At 52.4% G+C, this 21026-nt stretch overlaps 9 protein-coding genes across 9 annotated transcripts; 3 read left to right on the top strand and 6 right to left on the bottom strand.

Annotated features, from left to right (window-relative positions):
* Window positions 1-1468: 1468 nt before the first annotated feature.
* Window positions 1469-2991, top strand: GLRG_09740 (uncharacterized protein; the record flags this gene model as incomplete). Its single annotated transcript, XM_008100425.1, has 4 exons — window positions 1469-1544; window positions 1851-2468; window positions 2520-2634; window positions 2871-2991. 4 exons carry the CDS (start codon window positions 1469-1471, stop codon window positions 2989-2991), a joined length of 930 nt encoding a protein of 309 aa, XP_008098616.1.
* A 172-nt stretch (window positions 2992-3163) lies between these two features.
* GLRG_09739 (uncharacterized protein) lies at window positions 3164-3532 on the top strand (the record flags this gene model as incomplete). The annotated part of the gene is made up of 1 exon (XM_008100424.1): window positions 3164-3532. One exon carries the CDS (start codon window positions 3164-3166, stop codon window positions 3530-3532), a length of 369 nt encoding a protein of 122 aa, XP_008098615.1.
* A 155-nt stretch (window positions 3533-3687) lies between these two features.
* Window positions 3688-5802, bottom strand: GLRG_09738 (POT family protein; the record flags this gene model as incomplete). The annotated part of the gene is made up of 9 exons (XM_008100423.1): window positions 3688-3910; window positions 3978-4224; window positions 4311-4467; window positions 4526-4775; window positions 4827-4925; window positions 4983-5274; window positions 5348-5475; window positions 5543-5598; window positions 5653-5802. 9 exons carry the CDS (start codon window positions 5800-5802, stop codon window positions 3688-3690), a joined length of 1602 nt encoding a protein of 533 aa, XP_008098614.1.
* A 564-nt stretch (window positions 5803-6366) lies between these two features.
* Window positions 6367-7679, top strand: GLRG_09737 (uncharacterized protein; the record flags this gene model as incomplete). Its single annotated transcript, XM_008100422.1, has 5 exons — window positions 6367-6580; window positions 6640-6765; window positions 6823-6977; window positions 7031-7328; window positions 7381-7679. 5 exons carry the CDS (start codon window positions 6367-6369, stop codon window positions 7677-7679), a joined length of 1092 nt encoding a protein of 363 aa, XP_008098613.1.
* An 842-nt stretch (window positions 7680-8521) lies between these two features.
* GLRG_09736 (uncharacterized protein) lies at window positions 8522-10724 on the bottom strand (the record flags this gene model as incomplete). The annotated part of the gene is made up of 2 exons (XM_008100421.1): window positions 8522-9776; window positions 9889-10724. 2 exons carry the CDS (start codon window positions 10722-10724, stop codon window positions 8522-8524), a joined length of 2091 nt encoding a protein of 696 aa, XP_008098612.1.
* A 474-nt stretch (window positions 10725-11198) lies between these two features.
* On the bottom strand, window positions 11199-14131 carry GLRG_09735 (uncharacterized protein; the record flags this gene model as incomplete). Its single annotated transcript, XM_008100420.1, has 4 exons — window positions 11199-11531; window positions 11644-12011; window positions 12165-13355; window positions 13663-14131. 4 exons carry the CDS (start codon window positions 14129-14131, stop codon window positions 11199-11201), a joined length of 2361 nt encoding a protein of 786 aa, XP_008098611.1.
* A 611-nt stretch (window positions 14132-14742) lies between these two features.
* Window positions 14743-15525, bottom strand: GLRG_09734 (uncharacterized protein; the record flags this gene model as incomplete). The annotated part of the gene is made up of 2 exons (XM_008100419.1): window positions 14743-14860; window positions 15152-15525. 2 exons carry the CDS (start codon window positions 15523-15525, stop codon window positions 14743-14745), a joined length of 492 nt encoding a protein of 163 aa, XP_008098610.1.
* A 1573-nt stretch (window positions 15526-17098) lies between these two features.
* On the bottom strand, window positions 17099-19081 carry GLRG_09733 (fungal specific transcription factor domain-containing protein; the record flags this gene model as incomplete). The annotated part of the gene is made up of 2 exons (XM_008100418.1): window positions 17099-17675; window positions 17727-19081. 2 exons carry the CDS (start codon window positions 19079-19081, stop codon window positions 17099-17101), a joined length of 1932 nt encoding a protein of 643 aa, XP_008098609.1.
* A 407-nt stretch (window positions 19082-19488) lies between these two features.
* On the bottom strand, window positions 19489-20687 carry GLRG_09732 (fungal cellulose binding domain-containing protein; the record flags this gene model as incomplete). Its single annotated transcript, XM_008100417.1, has 3 exons — window positions 19489-19542; window positions 19611-20315; window positions 20382-20687. The coding sequence occupies 3 exons, from the start codon at window positions 20685-20687 to the stop codon at window positions 19489-19491; spliced, it is 1065 nt and encodes a 354-aa protein (XP_008098608.1).
* Window positions 20688-21026: the final 339 nt, after the last annotated feature.

The following is a 21026-nucleotide window of genomic DNA, read 5'->3' as shown; positions in this document are numbered from 1 at the left end:
CGAATTGTGTAATTCTCGGATTGATTTCAATACGTGAATCGACAAAGGTGTTTGTCAAGGAGATGATTATATAGCGCGCGTTATCAAATCTAGGCGAAAACATGAGCCTGGAAATGATGATTAGAACAAGAAGAGCCCCGAGTCTTCAGAAATATAACTTCACTTTACCTCCCAGTACCTACATTATGAGCTGGCCAAGGGCGATTTGAGTGTTTCTTCTAGGATGATTGCCAGCCATGGAGTCTGGTATTGGCATCGAATTTGACCAAGTCTAATCCCACGGAAGACACTCGAGTTGTACGCACACAGCCACCCTCTCTGATCGATATCACCGAACGAGGCGTGATGCCATGAAGAGCTTGGAAAGGCTTGCGTCATCAGCAGAGTTTGAGATGCCACCAGAACTGATCGCGACTGTCAAGTGAGTGCAAGAGAGCGACAGTCTTGGGCCGGTCCTATTGCGCGAAAATCATCATGAGTAGAGCTTGGCGTGCTGATCTAGTCTCGGCCTCGGATTGTGACCTGCAAAGGCGATGCAACGAGCTTAAACACTGGTTGCAAGGAAAGAGTGTTGAAACCTAGAACGATGTTGCATCTTAAAAAGCTCGAGAGATAAAAGTACGATCCATACATCTTCTTAAGACAGCCGCTGAAGAACGCTAGGGCTCTCGAGTGGCCAGAACCCGGGCCGAGAGAAGGGAGATGTTCGAAAGAAACAGTTGTGCCAACAACCCCAAAATGTGACGCCGATAGGATTCGAACCTAACTGACTACAAGTATTCCCATTTGCCACGGTTCGAACACTGATCAGATGAACGTCCTGTTGTCGATCATATCCGTGCGTACAGGGGACCCCGACATGCACATGCAAAATGCGGGATATTAGCCATTTGTCTTGGAGGACGCCAGACACTACTACGCCTCCACTTGTTTCTTCGTCGTCGCCTATATCTTGCTCAACAATTACTGATCAAGAAAGTGAAATGTAAATTCAGTCTCCTTTGACACCAGCCCGCAGTGCCACTGCCGCCAACTCACGTGGCTGCGTCGTATGAGGCTTCCAAGCTATCATTTCCCCCTTTTGACCGCCCTCGACCCAGCTCCAACTCGCCTGGTGTTGGTCCAATGTCCAGCTTGCTTGTCAGATGAGGACTTTCATCAATCCAGAAAGGATCAGGCACCATAGCTGCACGGGCTGTTGGCGTCATTTAGCGTCCCCCTTCTTCCTCAGCAAAGATTAACGCCACTCCCCCTGATGTAACAGCTAACGGAGATGTAGGCGGCGCCATGTCTCGTAGTCAATCGAGCTAGTCGAGGTCGGCTGCACGTATCCGCAAGAGAGAACTAGGTGACGGTTTGTAGGACAGTCGTAGCTTGGACAGTGGGACAGCAGATGTTGTGACCTTTTCGGCTTAGAGGTGAACGAACGATAAGGGTCGGACCATCTCATCAGACCTAGTGCATCCCAATGTCCGCATTGACCTCGACTGTCCCAAATGGACAACTGGTGGCTGTCTCTAATACCCTTACTCTCGCAATTCTGGGTATGTCGAGCCTTTCTCAACCTGAATGTCGTGCTCTCTCATTCCGAGTTCCAGTCATTCGTTCTCCATCAAGAATTCTTCCCTTGGATTGTTTGTTTTCCCCCTCATTTCAGACTTTGTACATGTTGCACGAAACGAGCATTTGAGCTTGCCAGCGAGCGTGCCTTGATCAACCACTATTCAACCACTTACGTACAGCAGACAAGCAACCTGCAGGCGACCATATACCTATCATACACAGCGGGAACTGAACAATAATGTATCATGGCTAAACAGGAGAGCCATGGAAGGTACTAATAAGTAAAGTTTTCAACCGGGGTCTTCTCGACGACATTCTCAGCAACCCTGGCAAAATTGTCAGCGATATCTTGTCATCGCCGGCGACGACAACTCAGAACAACGAGCAGCCAGCCAACACGCCAGCGGCAGCTCAGACGCAGACTGCTGCTGCTGCTGTGCCGGCTGCAACGACGCCAGCTGCTGAGGCTCCCGTCGCGACGACACAGGCTCCGGTTGCAAAGCAGCCCGCCGCGACCCCAGCCGCATCACCAAAGCAAGAACAGCCGCAGGAAATACATACTTCGTTGCCGCCCGCCCTCGTACTGCCATCAACTCAACAGCCGGCACCATCAACCAGTGCCGCGCCCTTGACTACAGCAGCAAAGAGTGCGAGTCGTGACGAAGTTCTCACGACATCACCTCCTGTTGCTGCCGAGACTGTGCCCCCGAAGGCCGAGAACGCGGCCTCGTCACAAGTCCCTTTACAACCAGCCGTTAACTCAAAGACCGGAGCGGCAAGCATTGAAGGAGCAGTCACTACAAAGACCGAAGCCACAAGTCCCACACAGCCGTCGCAGACACTTACACCTGGGGGCACATCCAATTCAACTAATCAGGGGCCTTTGGTCGCCACTGGTGTTGTGTGTAAGCGTTCCCCCTGAACAACCGAAATGAACAGTACTGACATCCTAGTAGTGGGGATCGTGGTCTTCCTTGGGCTATCGCTCTTGTTGTTTTGGTGCTTACGGCGGAAGAAGAAGGCAGATCGTCATGATCACACAGCCGTTCCATCGACGAGCCCCGTTAATGAGTATGCCCCTGATGACAGGTTCCGAGACGACGCCGTCCACAGCTACCCGTCAATGTCTGAGACCAACTCAACCGTAGAAGGGGATTTCATCACGCACCATCATCCAAATCCTGCACAATTCACACTTGCACAGGCCACTTCCCCTGATCAACACAGAGAAGCCCCTGATGCCGTTCCATTTGCGGCGCAACCATTTTCATATGCGCAGGCGCAGCGGTACGTGCAGTCTCTCGCAGACACGGGGACGTTTGGATTCCCTCCGCCGCCGCCGATCCCACAGCCGTCTCCGATCCGGATCTTCCGATGGCCGACTCGCTCGTCTCGCAGTGGAGCGTCCACGCCGAGCGCCTTGACTAGTTTCCGATCACACAAGACCACCTCACGTCATCAGTCCCAAGTTTCTCGCAGTACCATATCATCAATGCTGTGGCACGGTCGGAGAGACATCATCGCCCGGAGCACCGCGAATCCAAGCCCGGCTCCACCGTACCTCGGCTTGCCTTCGAACCACAGCAATCCCGAAAACACGATGCATGATGGCATACACACCCCCGTCCTGGACTGGCTGCAGTGGATTCGAGGCCACCAGCAGGTCGAGCCCGATCCGGAGATGAACCACAGGAAGAGCTTCGCCAGCACCACCGAGAGCTCGGCTTCCGGAGCCAGCCATACCAGGACTGCGAGCACAGCCAGCAGCGGCGTCTTCTCACCCAAGGCGGATACAAACAAGGGGCTTTCATGGCAGCTTCCGATGAGTACGCCTAGTGTTACCCCCGAGAACAGACCCAAGACCGACCCCTTCAACTATGTTCCTCTGCACCTATTTAAGCCAGAAAGCAGTAAGGATGAAGGTAGTTTAGGGTCGCCAGGTGGCGTCAGAATTCCATACCCTCGCTGAAGGAGGAGGCAGAACTTATTAATATACTCACCATAGTCTATCATTGCATTGCTAAGGTGCCAGGGTTGGCAATTGCACTCCATTTCCATCATTAAATACTATATGAATTTCAGCGCCTAGAGTTACCTTCAGTGAACTGTGGAACCATGCTTCCACTATGGCCTTCTGCCGTCAATAATCTCTTCCACGGTGTCACGATTCTTCCTTCTTGGGTAGAAGCAAGCATAAAAGGCGCATCCACCCACGAAACCTATGATCCCCAAAGACGCGTACATCCATACCAAATAAGGGTCCTGGGAGACTGGCGCAAGCGCAATGCAAATGGCCGCCGCGACACCAATAGTCAACCAGAACAGAGCAGAGACAACTGATCGCAGGCTGCAGAGTGAAGGCTTGTCAGCCGAGTGTCCCAGTGAGGGCTCCAGCGTTAAGGGATGGGACTTACTTCTTCGGTGCCTGAGTGAAGGCTAGCTCAAGCCCAGTGACGATAATGAACGCCTCTGAAAACGCCACGAGGATGTATGCGGGTGCCTGGATCCAAACGTGGATGCTTTTGGGAGGGGAGTTATAGATGTAATGCTGCAGCACACTAGCATAGACCATGGAAAACGACGCGAACAGGAACCCGACGAATATTCTGGTGACCGGGTCGAAATCGATACGATGCTTTCGGAAAAGAGGGTAAATCACCACTGAGAATCACAGACGTTAGCAAAACACCACCATCACCACCATCACCACAACCACCACAACCGCCACCCGGCTGAATGTAACTCACTATCGAGCAACGGGATGAAGGCCGTCAGGGCTATGGGATCCAGATTCTGGAGGAGGTCATTCGGGGTTCCGTGCAACGCCATCTCGCCGGCTTGGGATATGAGGTTGTTCCAGATCTGAATCCAGCAGATGAAATAAAGCGGGAAGAAGAGGAACATCTACGAAATATCACTGTCAGTGCCTCCGTTAGCGGACGATGACGTTTAATCTACGTACCTTGCAGCTCTTCAGCCCCCGCATCACATCCATGACATAGTCGTCTGTATAGCGAGCCTCACTCGCAATAGCGTAGTTTGTATCGCGTCCAGAGTCTCTGAGCGCCGAAGGGGTGGCATTCTCGAACCCCTTTTCTTTCATGGCGATGCGTGTTACACGAACCGCGTCGATGATTGCAGAACCTTCAGGCGGGACTCTGACGTATTTCTTCTGCCCTGAGATGAACACGCCGGCCGATATAATGATTGCGCTGTTCTTTGTTAGTTCACTCACTACCGGCGTTCTCCGGGATTATGCCTACATGAGCGGAATCAAATAAGCCAGCCAGAACGAGTGGTGCGCTTCCACATTGACAGTAATCAACGGTGATAGAGCACCAATATTGACTACCCAGTAGAACCTAAAAGAGCTCGTCAGTTTCATTGGTTGACATGTCGTCTCAACAAGGTTGACTTACCACATGAACAACCTTTGAACCGTGAGTTCGGGGTCCACCAGGACTTCTTCGCCAGACTTGAGAGTTCGGACAACAGGGCTCGAGTTTCGATACTGCTCGGCGCACATGGGCGTCACGTTGGCTTTGATACCACCGGTTCCTAGCCCGATCGTGATCATGGCAGCAATCAAGCCACCGAAGCCCGCCCCACTGCTGATCGAAGCGGGTGTCGAGGTTGCCACGAGGATGATCAAGCCGACGATGTACACAGCGCAAGCTGCAAGGATCGCCTTGAACTTCCCAAGGTACTGGTCTACGTTGATACAAGGTAAGCATGCGCAGAAACATCGGAGACGCAGTATAATCAGATGGATAGTGTGGCTTACCTGCTACAATGGCTCCAATAACGGTGGATGCATAGGCCCAAAACTTGAAGAAGTTGCCCAAAGCTGTCGCAACGGCTTGGCCGCGGCCAAGTGCACCAGGAAGATCGGAGGAGGGATCATATGGGTTACTGTAACACACAAAAGTCAGACCAGTGTCGTGAGCAATGGGGCAAACACCATGGTGTTAGTGCTCACTTGATATAATTCTGAATCGGTCCGCTGAGACCGAAATATGTGAATCGCTCGCCAAGCTGGGAGGTATTATTAGTGACAGATACAAGAACTGCGCTGGAACATCGCCTTACCTCTACAACAAGAATCAACAGTGCAACGGTTGGAAGCTTGTCGGGCACTCTTCGAAGGTTTGCCCATTGCGGAGCAGATGCTTTCACAGGCGCATCCGGATGAACCTGTCCTTCCCCCGGGCCCGTGATGGTGTCCTTGGTATCGCTCATGGCTACTGTACTCCACGACAATCGCAAGTTTCAAAGCTGTTAGCTACCGTACGTCACACGAGATTTCTCAGGCGGCATGTCGTGTAGTCATATAGATGACTGCCACTTCCAAACCGCTACGACCCAAGTCTCTTTGGTCACTGGTCCCCTGACTCGATCCGGCGGATCAGGCGAAGCGGAGGCTTCCCCAGGTCGCATGAACAGATACGGGAGATAACACTGGGGATTTACGTGAAGGTTGATTGGCGGCGTTCTCTGGCCTATCATCAAAGATAGTATTCACGAACGCCACCAATCAGGTTCAACACCGCCATCAGACCGGGTCCGTTGTCCGTTGTCTCCACCAATATCGGCCATCTGAACGCCGCCAATCGGAGTGAACATCAGCGGCAGACAGACACGATAGGCCCGGTCGCTTGTTCGGTTCGGCAACAGAAAGCGGGAACAGAGAGCCTGGAGGCGAGGTCTGTGTTTATCGTGATAGTCTTTGCGTTGTTGGCTCGCAATTTGACTCTTCCCAGACACTGACTGCTCACCTGCAAACACCTCAATTGCAATTCCAAAATGACAGTCGCAACAAAATTGAATGAGCAGCCGTCGCCGAAAGCAGGCGATGGTCGCCTTGCGTTGTCTGCCGCTGATTATCCCGGTATAGATCCTGAATGGGTTCGTCTTTGGAACGAACATGGCGGGGGGATGACAAGGGCCGATGAGGTTACAATTGAACAGTACCGAGAATCTCCAGCGCAATACAGTTTTACGTATCCCACTTGCAAAGGTAAATTTCAGATTGAAAGTTCGACTACTGAAGCAGCGCTGACATGTCTTGTTATCAAGGTCCGGACGTCTTCCATGTCGAGGATCGCAAGGTTCCGGTTACACAGCCATCTGGGGAGATCACCGTGCGGGTTTACTCCCCTGAAGGACCAGGGTCTTTTCCTGTGCACCTCAATTTTCATGGCGGTAAGTTTTGTGTACACTTGGACGATTCTGGTCTGACAGCAAGATACTCTGGAATAGGTGGGTGGGTTCTGGGAGGACTCAATAGTGAGGCCGCGTGGTGTCGTCACATCTGCAATAAGTCCAATATTAAGGTCATTGACGTTGACTACCGTATGGGACCCGAACATAAGTTCCCGGCCGCCATATACGACTGTTGGGACACTGTGAAATGGGTAAACAGTGGCGATCCTATTACGCTCAAGTTGTCCACTAACGCTTAGACCAGGCCATCAGGAACGCAGCAGACTTGAAAATTGACCCTTTGAGCGTTTCGTTCGGAGGTCTTTCAGCTGGTGGACAAATGTCAGCTGTGCTAGCCCACTTTGCCAGAGACGAAAGTATTCCGATCAAGTTGCACATGATGATCGTGCCAGCTACGGATATGAGATATTGCCATCGCAAGTTTACCCAGCTCAATGAGTCGAACTGTCCGTACGAGAGCGCTCGTCTGTACCACGACCTCCCCTGGGGACCACTCGGACGAGAGCAATGGTTTTTGAAATACTGGCTAGGGGACGACGACGGTAAAGCCATCACGCGTCTTTCAGAACAACAGGGGCTGACAGGGACTTGCAGATCAACAGCAAAAGTGTCTTGACGATTGGAGGCTCACGCCGGTGTTGGCGCCGAACTTGAAGAACCTGCCACCAGCTCACATAATCACGGCCGAATTCGATTTGGAGAGGGACGAAGGAGAATATTACGGGAAACTGCTCAGAGATGCGGGCAACGAGGTTTCGATGAAACGTTACGCCGGAGTTCCTCATGCGTTTGCACACTATAACCACCCTCAGAGAGGTCTCGCCAAGAGTTTTGAGTTCATTGACGATACCGCCGAGTTGCTCAAGTCTACTCACTACGGGGACAGAAAGTAATTCGCATTCCCTAATTTCGCTTGATGAAGCCTGTATATAACTCAAAACATTGAGTCTGACGATGTTGTTTCCACTTGGACAAAGGAAAGAGGAAAGGCAGAGAATAATTAGTACCTGAAAAAGTAGACATAGTTGGAGGTCATCTCTCCGACAGCGATGGCGAGGTTTAGCTTATCAGGAGGTATGTCGCAAGGGCGACTGCATTCTTGCTTCTACAGCGTTGTATACAACGACAATAACCAACCCGCTCTCAAGAACGCCCTCAACATGCCTATAGTCCGGAGGCAGCGACGAAATTACAGGGCAAGTCCGCCATCACTGGTAACTATTAATAAAGCTATGGAATCCGCATACCAGGGGGCAGCCGATGGCAAAGGGTAACATAGGGCCGAAAGCCCTCACTGAGTTGCTGTTCTTATCTTCCCTTTGAATCCTCTGATCTATCCTTGTTGTGCCTTCTCTGAGGATAAGAACTTTGCCTATAAAGCAACCCAACATCTGTTTTTATGTCTATACAAGACATCCCAGCGCATCGGAACTGGCAACTACAGCCCGCCTCGTGCATCCTTGCCACTCTATTCAGCTGCGATAGTTGACTCCAGTCAGGAGATGTCGGCACACAGGAAAGCTCCACCTACGCCAGGCATTGACGCCCGGCGCTGCAGAACCATTCATTGAGACAAGAAATGGCTTATCGGCTTGTACGGTAGGAAGCTGACTAGCATATCAAGACCATGGTGCCGACCATATCTGAATAGATGAGCTAACAAAAAAGGTCTGATCACGAGTACAATGGTCTCTTTACGAGGGTCAGCTACTCTATATCGTTTTTCATTACTACATCAGATACTGGACAGTTTGGTCTTTTTCGGATTGGAGATTTCTACCTCCCCGTCTTCCAAAAGACGCTTTGTCGCCTTGCCATCCAGGCTGTCTGAGATGGCGTCAGTCTCGGAAGTATGACCCTCTACTGCGGCTACCTGGTATTCCTCCGAATGGGCTCCGCGGCCTCGATGAGGGCGTAGCGAGCAGCTGTTGAGAGCCTGGATGTCGCCGTCGCCAGGCTTTGGCGTAAGTGTATGCAAAGCACATTCAGGGTCGTCCTCGTCGTCAGGGAGATCAAGTATTTCTGGTCGAGACAAGCCGAAGGCCGCGCGTTGGTTGTGGTCAGCCGAGCTCTGTGTAGTCTCAATGCTGCTGAACCATTTCGGAGCGTCATTTACATCAGTCGCAATGAAGTCGTTATCCTCCTCCTGGTTTAGAGCACTGACGGCTTCTTGTCTGTCAAGCTTTCGGCGCTCGAAGCGTGTCTTGAGTTTTTCGGCCATACTTTCATCGACCGGTCCCTTCATGGCAATTTCCATAGCTGCGTTGAGGCCTTGACAAACTTCCTCAGACAGATTGAGACGCACAATGTCCTCGTACGTCAAAGGTTCAGTAACATTGCTGATAAACTTGAGAGCGTACGCGTTAGTAATCTCAGGCAGGTTCCAATGCCACGACGCCAACTTCTCGTCATACTCGGCGCGTGAGAGGGACCGGGCCCAGATAGCAACAAAGGTATAAAAGTGGCCTCGCTGAACTGTTTCTGTAGCGTGATACTTTGAGATATCATCACCCTGGATAATACCATCGCACCAACACAGACGGTTGAAGTCAAGATGGAGATAATTGCGAATAATCTCGTGGACGCATGCGTAACGGATCCAACCATTGATGTGATTAGGAAGCCTGGCAAAACCAAGCAACTCTTCTGCCCACTTACTGACCATATTACGCTCCATGTAATCGTAATAGGTGTGCTTGACCTTTAACATGTGGAAGATGACTGGGTGCTTCTGGCCGACACGGACGAGACGGCCAGCCCCTTGGATATGGGCATTAATAGACCACTCGACACCTACAAAGGCCCCGTTGTAACACTGGTCTTGGAGGTCGAGACCGTTGAGTGAGATGTTAGTGTTGGCGACCAGAACTTCGACACCAGAACCGGCTTCAGTAAATCTCTCGATCGAGACGCTACGTTCAGCCTCGGAATGGCAGGAGCGAATAGACTCGACGTTGAAACCACCTATTGCGAGCATAGCGGCAATGATCCTGAAGCGAAGGATGTTAGAAATCTCTCAGTCCTGAGGGGTGAGACCTTTCTCAGCCGCGAAGAACGAGGCTGTGAAAACTGCGGCCATGAAAACATGGAAATCAGACTCACTGTTGCTGCCAGGGAAACTGTGCCAACACAAAGAACCTGGTCCTTTCGACGCGGACGACATCGTAGGTAAGCTGCAACACGCGAGTCAAGATGGGAGATTGACTGCAAACCCATTTCAGCAGTTGGAATGGGTTGTGGGGTTCTGGAAGGTCGCAGTCTTCAGTGACAACGCGGAAGAGGTGAAGGAGACCGCCGTAAGGATCCGACTTGATGAGATACTCAACGTGCCCCCGACCCAGATTGACAATATCCTCATCGTTGCCATCATTAGGTTTGGCGGCACCCACCTGATCAGGGCTTATTTGGCAGCAAGCGTCGGTATTGATGGTGTCGGAGACACCATTTGCTCCGTACCTGGCATGCTTTGAGACTATGGCGTCAATAGTCTCGTCGTCCACTAGCTCGAGCGCCTTTGCATCATCAGTCTCGACATTTTGAAGGACCATGTTGTGAACATCGAAAGAGACAAGCATGCCTTCTCGCATCGTTGTAATGACTCCCTGGTAGCCAACTTCGTTTCTGGAGGCAGTGCCACGATCGGCAAGATTGCAAGCTGGGCCTAAGTTGCCACCAATGCCGCCGTAACGACCACCACTTCTGCTTTCTGTATCTGAGAAACTGTCATTGTTGGCGTTGGAAGCTTGCCTCTTCTTGACGGACTTCTTCTTTCTGCTTCCGGGCATAACAGTACCCTTGAGGAGGGCCTCCGAGTGTGCAAGCACCTCGTTCTTATCTGGCTCAGTGAAGCTCATTTCCTCCATCACAATCTTGTACGGCTTCAAGTTCTTGGCTGGGAATGTGACAGTGTTGTCAGGGAGGCGGAGGCGAGTGTGCATCTGGCGCTTTCGTTGGATAAGACCCAAGATGCACGGAACAACAACCTGGGCAAACTCGTCGCGCCAGCCACATTCTCGGCCAACGGTGGAGTAGATGCCGGGATGCAAGATCCAAAGGGGCAGGCGGCATTTCTGCCACATCTCCTTGAACCGCTTCGCGCTAGGGGTAAGAACACCGTCAGGATATGTAGTGGGATGGAATATACCCCGCACTTTACGCTTGCCAATAGTGGTGAACTCTGCAAGAGGATCATATGACGGGTAGTATATCAGGATGACGTCGCCAAGATGGCGGCTGGCTGGCGCAAGCCATGCCTCATATCCAGCATCTGACCACATCTTCCGGTATAGAAGTTTGATGAAGACAGTAAGGTCGCGGATGTGGTTCGCCAGGATAGTCGCAGATGCGAAGTGAAGGCTCTGCACGTTCTCACGCACAAGGTTTTGGAACATCTTTCCGTCGTCCTTTTTACCCTAGTGGGCTTCATCGACAATAACACGGGCCCAGGACCGTTTCCAATCCGCAAGACGGTGGGTGATCTCCCACAGGCCTATGAAACAGTGAGCCTCGTTCTCATCCTCAACAACTGAATAGCAATCAGGCTGGAAGTAGTTATCTGGCACAACTGGCTTGTTATGATGGGTCGGAAGGGCATACATGCGACCATTCGGATGGACGTCTTCGCCGGATGCGCATTTCAAAAAGCCAGGGAGAATGTTAGGCTGAACTCGGATAGGAATTGTCTTGTACTTCGTGGTGCGGCCAAAGTAGGTGCTATGGGTTGACAAGACAACGACTCTAGCAGTCTAGAGTAGGAGTCAGCATGGTTAGGAGACAGAAGGAAGAGGGGGATCTTTCCACAGCCATAATATATGGCAAGAAACCCGTTTGGCTTAAAAATTAAGCACAGCAACGTACCTGGGGGTCATTGGGATCTAGTCCGTGTAGCTTCCTGTCAAGCTCGTCCCAGTTCCAAGTAGAATTCCAGCGGCCGTCATTCTTGGGTAGAACAGAGCGAGAAGAGTAGTAGAAATAGAACTTCAACTTGTCTTCAAAGACCTTGGACTTATACCACACCTGGGAAAAGTTGGCAGTAGACGCAAGCACAAGGGTTGGGAAGAAGGGACCCTTAGGCGCGTCAGAGCTTGTTGCAATGTTCCGGTCAATCTCATCTGCAGCCGCAGCAACAAGGTTAAAGATAATGTTCGTTTTGCCAGTTCCAACGCCATGTCCAATAATGCCGCCCTTAAAGGGAGTCTTCTCTAAGCGCAACATGTAATCTGAATCTATATATATGTTAGCAGAAAGATACAACAAGAGACATAGCATTCACGGCCATTGGAAGGTGAGAAGGCGCGGGATTCTTTTTACAGTCGTATAATCAATAATCCGTAGTTCTCACACCTTTCGAAAGGCAGGCCGAAGCGGAAAGTATTTACCTATAACTTGATGCGGGAACAGCTTGTAATCTGGTCGGCGGCTGCTCGGGGCGCAGTTTCGCCAATCAGTGTATCCTTGAAGACGAGAAATATGCTCAAGGTCGTCAGCGTCCTCGGCAGGACATTCAGCGGACACAGTCGAGTTAATAAGCCAAGTCTCAAATGCACGGTTGATAGCAATGTCAGCTTCTTTGCGAGCTTGCGAGTCGGCCGGCTCGCTTCTGGCAGCCTGGACCTGAAGGTGTAAATCAGCGCAACCGATTTCGAGAAAGTCCTGAAAGTGCTGTGGATTATAGTCGGGACTGATTTCAGAAAAGGTTGGCGCAATAGCATCGAAGCTCTTTGTGTGTCGGTTAATCTCGACGCGATCGCAGAGGACATCAAGCAAAAGCCTCATAGTCTCGTCATCAACCTTGACCGGGGAGTGGATTCCTTGTTCGTGGCATCGCGAGGCAATCACGTCAGTAAGATTAGTTGAACCCTGGATGGCCGAGATAATCTTCTCGTGGCGGGCCACGTGATCGACTGCTCCTATCTTGGTCTGAGACAAGGCTAGCATTGCTAACTTCTTCCTGACCTTGTTCTGTTCTGGAGCTAACTTGAAGAGAGCGCGATTGAGCATGCTCTCTGTCGAGTTCCTGGCCTCTGCCTCGCCAATGTAGCCGGTGTCATCATCCTCGGGAACATAAATAACTTGCGTCACAGCCTTGTGCTGGGGGGCAGTCTCGCTAGCGATAAGCGTGCGCCCCGTTCGGCGGTAACAGAAGATGAGCACAATGTTGATTGCCCGACACCAATCCTCCATAGTGTATCCTGCAACAGCCTTTCCATCTGTAGAGGGCTGGAATCGATGCCCGTAAGCGGACGGGTCGGCGCTGACGTTGACTCCATCCGGAAGCGGAGACGTGGGGGAGAATTTGAGAACATGGGAGGCTGCAAGGAGAATGGTCCCTATCTTGTGGACTTGGTTGGCTTCGGGGCCGGCTGCCGACTCCCCCAGCATCGTAACGTTGGACACCTCATGTACGTCCGGATCATCGTTGGAGAGAATACCAGCAAGCAGAGGAGTCGAGGCATAATCCCGAGAAAGGGTGTGCAGGATAGCGACAAGGTTAGGGGTTGAAGGATTGCGAATGTTGTTGTTCCATCCGTTGTAATATAGCTCGGAGACTCTAAAGAGTATACGACCGCCTGAAATATCCAACGTTAGTTCCAGGAGCCAGCCGAAGAGGAAAGGGAAGTTGGCCCTTTCACAGGCGCAGGACATCAATAATACCAGATATCTCACGGCGGTGTGAAGAAAGGCAAGAAAAAGTCCCCATAGCTTTCCAAAAGGAGCAAGAAGTAAAAAGGGAACGTCAAGAGGACAAGAAATGAAACTCACAGAATGTGTCGAGGTAGGTAAGGAAACACCAGGAATGCTTGAAATGGCAGTAGTGCGCCAATGCTGGGACCTGTGCCAGGGTTTGGGACTTCTAGTTCAAACCACATCGCACACCGGTTGGATATTTCGCGTCAATTCGCACCTTCATAGCGGCGCGCATTTCAACGTTGCTAATAGTCGAGTCGCTCGAGTGATGGTCGACGGCCCAGTCATCGTTGTGCCACTGCGGGCGGTGATTGGCGATCCAAGGCTTGTCGACAGTGATGTCAAGATGACGGAAGTTGTACCGAGCGCCCTTGACGGCACTATCTTTGTTTGCGGTCCAATCTGGAGACGCAACGAAGTCGGAATCGGGGAAGCCGTACCATTCGAATTCGGGGGTGGATGGCTTGATCTTCTTGCGGACCTTCTTGCGAGTCGGCATCTCCATGGACTCGCCGGGGACAAAGGCAACCTGCTGGTCCTCATTATCGCTTGCAGGTGCGATAGAACTGCCGGAGAGAACGATACCATCGGGCAACGGGATGGTATCTTTCCCCGTGCCCTTGCTACGGGCCTTGCTGTTGTGCTTGGGACCCCCCATGAGGAGTGGCGTCGCTTTTGGTCGGCGCGAGAATTTAGACAGGAGGAGTTGTCAGTGGATAATAGTTTTCGCAGATGTAGGACTTGTCGGTACAGGAGATCGTGGGCGAGGCGACGGCGAAGGAGAAAAGAGATGGAAGTTGATTTGAAGAAATTCGGAGAGGTTTGAAGAAGGTGAGGACTGAGGATACATGGGGGAGGCTATTCGCAGTCCCTCATGCAAAGCGTAGTGGGTAGGGAGGAGTAATAGCGAATGAAAGGTGCTGAGAGGTCAGGGACATAGGGCGTTGTCCAAGCGTTAGCGGGGAGGAGTCCGCTGTTGAAGTACGTACAGTGACATGTCATAAGTCTGGGCTCACCACACATGTGCCACACTGGATAGGTGAGCCCAGACTTCTGTCATGTGACTGTATACGGCAGCAATGCCCACCCTGCCAACATTGCCCACTTCGACAGAAGCTCCCTCAAGTTCAACTTGGAGACACACCCGCTCGTCATTAAAGATCATCCAGTCTGTGACGCCTAGCCATCAACACCTCATCCCGTTTCGAGAGCCTCGTACAGCTCTTCCTACTTGAACTTATCCTCGCCGGCTTATCTTCTTCGATTCTTTCACGATTTGTTCATGAGCGACCGCAGCTCATCGTCCGAGGCGCAAATCTGGCCACGATTCTTGTCGATCCTCGCAATCAGGTACTTGCCAGTGAGGCTTGACGCGCCGAAGATGGCACTGCTCAGCGATATGTGCTTTTGCGTTAGGCGCCGTGCGTGGTCTTATTATTGTTGTTTTCCATTCCGCCCTACAACTGCTTCTCTGATTCTTCCAGGTACCTAGCTATCTCACCACTGAGGTAATTCGCCTGTTCCATTAATTTGCCTGTTAATTGACGTTTCTGATTATTTTAGTGTACAGCCCAGTTTCCTTTCTTCGAGTCTATCTTCTTCCTCTTTGCCATCCTCTGTCAGCCAGCCGCCTGGGAAACACTTCCCAAAGAAAAGCGCGCCAAGATCATTGCCTTACCCCCTACTGGTACAGGCGTCCTCGATCCAGATGCCGAAAACGCCCGCCCTGAATACGGCGCCCATCGTAATAACAACAACTTTTACCATGAATGAAACGCGATTCGGGGTCGAGAAGGCATTTGCAGCGCCCAGGAGGCATTGGTAGCTGTTTGGAGTCAAGTTCGAAGGGGGAGTGGTTGTGTAATGCAGGATTGACGATAATAGCTTGAAGCTCGGTGCAACGGCCTGGTCAGTGGCCTCGTTGCATGCGTTCTCTAGAATCAGAAGACTCCAAGATTGAAGAGGTTGACGGTTAGGGACCCAGAGCTTCTTGCCACGCAAGTCCCAGCGGCCAGCGAATATGGGGCTCGTGACATTGTTGGCAAACTGCATCTTGCGAGGCTCGAGCAGGGACTGTCGGCAGGGTTTCTTAAAGACAATCACAGCAACTACTCCTACTCACACTTTACAATCTGGCTAGTAGATCCCCGTCTTAGACACAGAAAAATAGAAACCCAAGCAGGCAAGCAGAAATCAGCAAAAAAAGCATTAAAACAAGAACAAAATTATATTTAAGGCCAAGGGCTACAAGTACTGTCCTATGCCAGATAAGGACAATTTGTAGCAATACGACACAGAAACAGAAGATCAAGAGGACTTTATAAGTGTCTAGTATTTCATCTTTTAGTTACGGGAAGTTGTAACTAAGATAGAAGTATACAAGCGAAACCAGGAACATGTATCCAATGTTAAGGAGTCAGACATTTAGCTAAGGAATGTGTTGCGATGTTGACCATCGCCTGGATATCGGCGGTAGAGATTAACGCCGATAACGGCCGGAATAACTATGGCCGATTCGCCGTGAAATCCCCCGGGGATTTCACGGTGATTTCCCCGTGGATCCACCGGACCCACGGGTATATTACGCGGTGAATTCACCGCGTAATCCCACGATAGTTTCCCTCTTTACGCATAATTCAGAACCGGTATTTACCCCTATTATTCGTCATTGCCTATTGATACGTACGGTTAACCGTATCACCACCCTGGTGATAACCAACAGAATGATTTTCAAGTTTTAGGCTGTAATTAAGGAGGTACTTGCTACGTTTTAAAGCACAGAGATAGTAGGAATGCATGTATGATATGCAGTGAGACAAATACACCTAATGGTTCCTCATCAGAATACGACCTGACCCTATGTACATCCGTGAGGGGACTTGATCGTTGGAATGAGGAGTGGAAGGCGAGCGAGGCTGGCCAGCATGCATGCCGTGCCAGTTGTGCTGCTAATCCCTTGCAAATGCTTCACATGAAACCTCGTGGAGGCTGCACCTGGATTATCACTGGACAATCCTTGTCTTACGACGCTATTTCTGCAGCCTGTTCCACTGACCGCCATTGGCTATCATCCGTGTTGCACCTAGGGTGTAAATAAGAATCAAATATACTAGAAACCCATCAGAAACCCTGTCGAGGGTCGAAGATCCAAGTGCTACCCTAAGTGCTGCCCGACAAGAGGTCAGATCGTGCTGGCAAAGGCACCCCATGTGCTGACAAACATTATGCGACATCGTAGGAGCTACGAGACTTACATCATTCCGAGACCCTAGTTGAATGGTGACGTGATCCTTGGACGGTATATCCAAAGGGTGTCTGGTAGGCCTTTGATGCCTGGATGTCGATGGCTCCGGTCTGTATGTATCCTCTTGGCCAACTGAATCGAAGTACGGGTGATACCTCTTCCCACGAGGAGAAGCAGGTCCTCATGCGTGACTACGGCGCAAATGTTACCGGCTTCCAGGCCGGTTATACGGCTCCTAGGTCGGGTATAGTATGGCACTGGAGGCAGTTGAAACGGTCAAAAGAGCGTCTTGTCAGCCTTGGCGAGCGCTGGCAATCACATGAATCTGATTCGCGTTGGTTGAATGATTCGAAATAGGTCCAACGCCTGCTCAGCTGAATTTCAAACCAGCTCCGCGGCTCTGAATGCTTCTTCAACATGTGTCTCGAGATGCAAAACGTTTGTGATGCCGCGCCAGAACAGAGCATCGATCCTGAGGAGGCCTAGGCGCAGAAATGGGAACGAAGCGACTTTTAACCGAAGACTCTTACGAGCCGACTGTAAGTCGGCGATCCAGGCCGAGGCTTCATCGAAGTCGGGCGATGAGACGGTCATGGTCACCAGTGAGAAGCAAATGGATGAGAAGACCAGCTGAGTCCAAGATGGCCAGAACATGCCATCTGTGTCTGGGCTCAGGCTTCGTATCACGTCCGTGAGAGCTCGAGTGCAGCTCTTTGTTTTCCCCCTTACGGTTCGCGCGAAATTGCCTTCGTCTGGACCAAGTTGTGAGCCTGGTGCTAGCGAAGGCCGTAGCTCTGCGCGAAGAATGACCAACTGAGTGTAGGATAGTGCAAGATTACGCGCACTCGACTCTGGACTGCTTGGTTGTGGTATTGAGGCCAGAGCCTGCAGCAGCGGTTGGGTGACGGTAGAAACACCACCACAGCTCTTGGACAGCTCGTGAATGGCTCGGACAGAGCTGACAAGTTAGAACTGCAAAAATCCCTTGGAAGTACACAGGTTGACTCACTAAAGGCTTGCAAGCGCCGAACTCAAAACCCCTGTGATGGTTGCAAAGTCCATGAGCCGCGACTCATCATCGGAGCCGAGACCCGAATCAACAAAGTCCCCAGGTTCCCAGTTGGTAACCAACCAGTTGTCTCGATGAGTAGACGGCGGAGTCCCGTGAGTGGAGGCGATCCACGTGTCAACTGCATAAATGACAAAGGAGAGTCTACGACGGTGAGCCTTTTGCCGCTCAGGCATGGACCAATCCGAAGGGTCAAGGTGAAGGCCAAGGGTTGTGGCGCAGGAGACGAGTCTCCCCAGCACATCCCGTCGGTACGCCGTATCAGCTACCAAAGGGTCCGCGGATGGTCGCAAGACGAGGAGGAGCAGCGTCTGGGCGACGGGGATGCTTGGCGAATGAAGCTCGTACGAGAGAGCCTTGTCGATGATTTGCGACAACGCCGGGTACGGCGGTTTGTCGTACGCGACGTCGACGCTCAGTTTGTCGTCATACACCACAAAGGGAAGCGACATGGCATAGATGGCCGCAAGGAGGTATGCCGGCGTCGACGTGGGATCCGGGAACAACGATGTTGCGAAGATGGGGAACTGGGGCTGGACAAAGTCTCTGAACAGCGTTATGAGACGCGCACCAACGGCGGCGGGGACGATTCTTGCGAGCTGCGCAGAGAGCGCATCCTCGGTGGGCCGGTCCACGCCGCATTCGTCTCTCCGACGAGAGAATATGGACTGCTGGGAGAGGAGAAACTGGCACGGCATCGACGAGTCCTGCACCGAGTGGATGGCGAGTTCTTTGAAGCCAAACATGCCACTCTCGTCGGTGCGATAATGACGCAGCAAAAGGGGATCCATGTCACCGCTGAGTCCCAACAGCTGAGGGTTGGCGCCGGGAGGGTACTCGATGTGTTCCCGCGATCCCGGCTGTCGAGGGGTGATGCTCGCCCATACAGTGGACGGCGTGCTGAAAGCGCGTGGGCTTTGGAACATGGCCTCAAACTCGGACTGCGTCGTATCGAAGTTGAGGCTGTCGACGAAGGTCATCTCATCGCCGTGTGACGCTTGGTCTTCTTGACCTCGCGGAAGAGGATGCGCCGGACTCGGGGCCGTCGTGATCGGCATGGGCTCCTGAGAGTCCGGCTGCGCTACAGCCCGGTCTTTGATCTCGTCGGATGGTAAAAGCCGTTTCCTGGGTGCCGTGCCTTCGACAAAGGTGCAGTCCCGGCCATGCAGCACGCAAAGACGGCAGGGCGGCGCTGGATCAATGCGGCATGCCGTCTTGCGGGACCGGCAGAAATCGCAAGGCCGCTGCCGTTTGCTCATATATCGACGCTGTTGGCCAGACATGATGGGCGTCATCGACGCGTGACCAACGCGCCTTGATTGTCGTGGATGTCGTGAACCGATCCACAAGAAGCTACGACTTTATATTCTTGTTTCATCTAGAGACATGGACAGTGCCATCATGGTGTAGATCTGTTTGCTATCGAAATAATCACATCCCATAGGTAGCGGTGGGTTTCAGGTGTAGGTCGGTGGGAGGCTAAGGCTACGAAGAAATAATAAATGGCTTCACGAGTCAGACAAAAGCCAGATGCAGTTAACGGCTGGCGTCAACTGATAAAGAGTGGCACCTCCACGTCTTGTACGAGTGTGACAACACGACTGTCCTGCATGATGTCTAGCAAACTTGGTTCAATTCGCATAAGAGTCTATGGAACCTGGCCCTTCCGTGTTTCCCTCGAGCCGATATCGACAACGTCACCTCAGGCGCATTGGTAGTAGTACGGTGCTGAAACACCCTGGCAAGTTGAGCCAGACTACGGAAACGAGTGTTAGTTGGATGTTCTTGACCGTCTAGCTCGGGAGAAGTGAGTGAGGAACTTACCACACAGGTGGTGCAACCGGTGTAACCATCACCGCCGCACTGGCCGTACTTCTGCACGGAGCACGACGGCGGGCTTCCGGTTCCCGGCGACGTGCCTCCGCCCCCGCTTCCGCCTCCACCCCCGACCGGACTGACTGGAAGCGCCGTGCCGACAGGTCCCTTGGCAGCATCGCACGTCGACTCACACCCAGTGCACGCCGATCCGGAAGTCTTGGTCGAGCCGATGGAGGCAACGGAGCCGCCGGGAACCACGTAGGACGAAAGCTTGGCGTGGATGTTGATGCCGATGCCCGGGTCGCTGGCCTTGTAGGCGCCGGGGAAGCTGACGGTGGCGGGGCTCGCCGTGCCGGTGCCGCCCGTGATGGTGATCTGGTAGCAGGTCATGTACAGCTGCGCGCCGCCCGAGGGGCTGGCGGCGTGCAGCGCGATGACCTCGGCGCGGAGGAGGTAGTCTCCGTTGGCGAGGTCCTTGCTGATGGGGACGTTCATCTTGCCGCAGCACGTGTTGAGGTCCTTGGACCCCCAGTAGTCGTCGTCGCCGGAGCCGGCGCCGGATTTGGCGCCCCAGCCGTCCTGGAAGATCTTGAACCACGGCGACGAGCCGTCGGCCGAGGCGGCGTCGTTGACCTTGCTGAGGTATACTATGACGGGGCCGTAGTGTGCGCCGCCGATGGCTTCGGTCTGGCAGCTCCGGTCGCCGTTTTGCTATGAGGGTACCATGTTAGCCATCATCATACAGACGAGACTGAAGCCGGGGAACTGGGAACGTACCTGGTGCATCTCGACGGTGACAGTGCCGCCGGCCTTGACAGCACACTTCCCCTTCGCAGCGGTAGTCCCGCCAGCGTTGCACCGGACGTCGTTGCTGGCGACATTGGTGACGGGGGAGTTGCTCAGGGGCAGTCTAGCACACTGCGATCCGTGGCGAGAAGTTAGCACAACAGTATCGAGGCTGAAGAAGAGAGATGGGGCACTTATCAGATCAACTCCGTCGACCCAAAGTTGCTGGAACGTTGCATGGGCAGCAGCTTCTTGAGCGGCGAGGGCCGTCAAGACGGCAAAAATGATGGACTTCATGATTTGCAGACCAGGATGGGCCTGAATGTTCGAGCTGCTTGTGAATGGTCCTTGGTGGTCTAAGGGGCACAGTCCAGGAAACAAAACGAGCAAAAAAGTCTCTGAACAGTCCGGCTCTTATTTATACACCCTTACAACGGCTCAACAGGTCACAACGACTCAACAGGTCACAACGACTTGAACTACTCTCGTCCTTATCCGCACAGCCGCAATAGTTTCACTCGGAACGAGACCCAAGAACTCGTTCAGGCAGGAGACCAGCTTCCGAAATCGGGAACATGCCCAGTAACGATTTCGGACCTTTCATCTTACAGCGTGTGGCTGCGGCGGATGGTCAGC

Source organism: Colletotrichum graminicola, assembly GCF_000149035.1.
Source record: "Colletotrichum graminicola M1.001 genomic scaffold supercont1.51, whole genome shotgun sequence".
NCBI lineage: Eukaryota > Fungi > Ascomycota > Sordariomycetes > Glomerellales > Glomerellaceae > Colletotrichum > Colletotrichum graminicola.
Note: the sequence above shows the minus strand (reverse complement) of the source record. Positions and strands in the feature narration are given on the sequence as shown.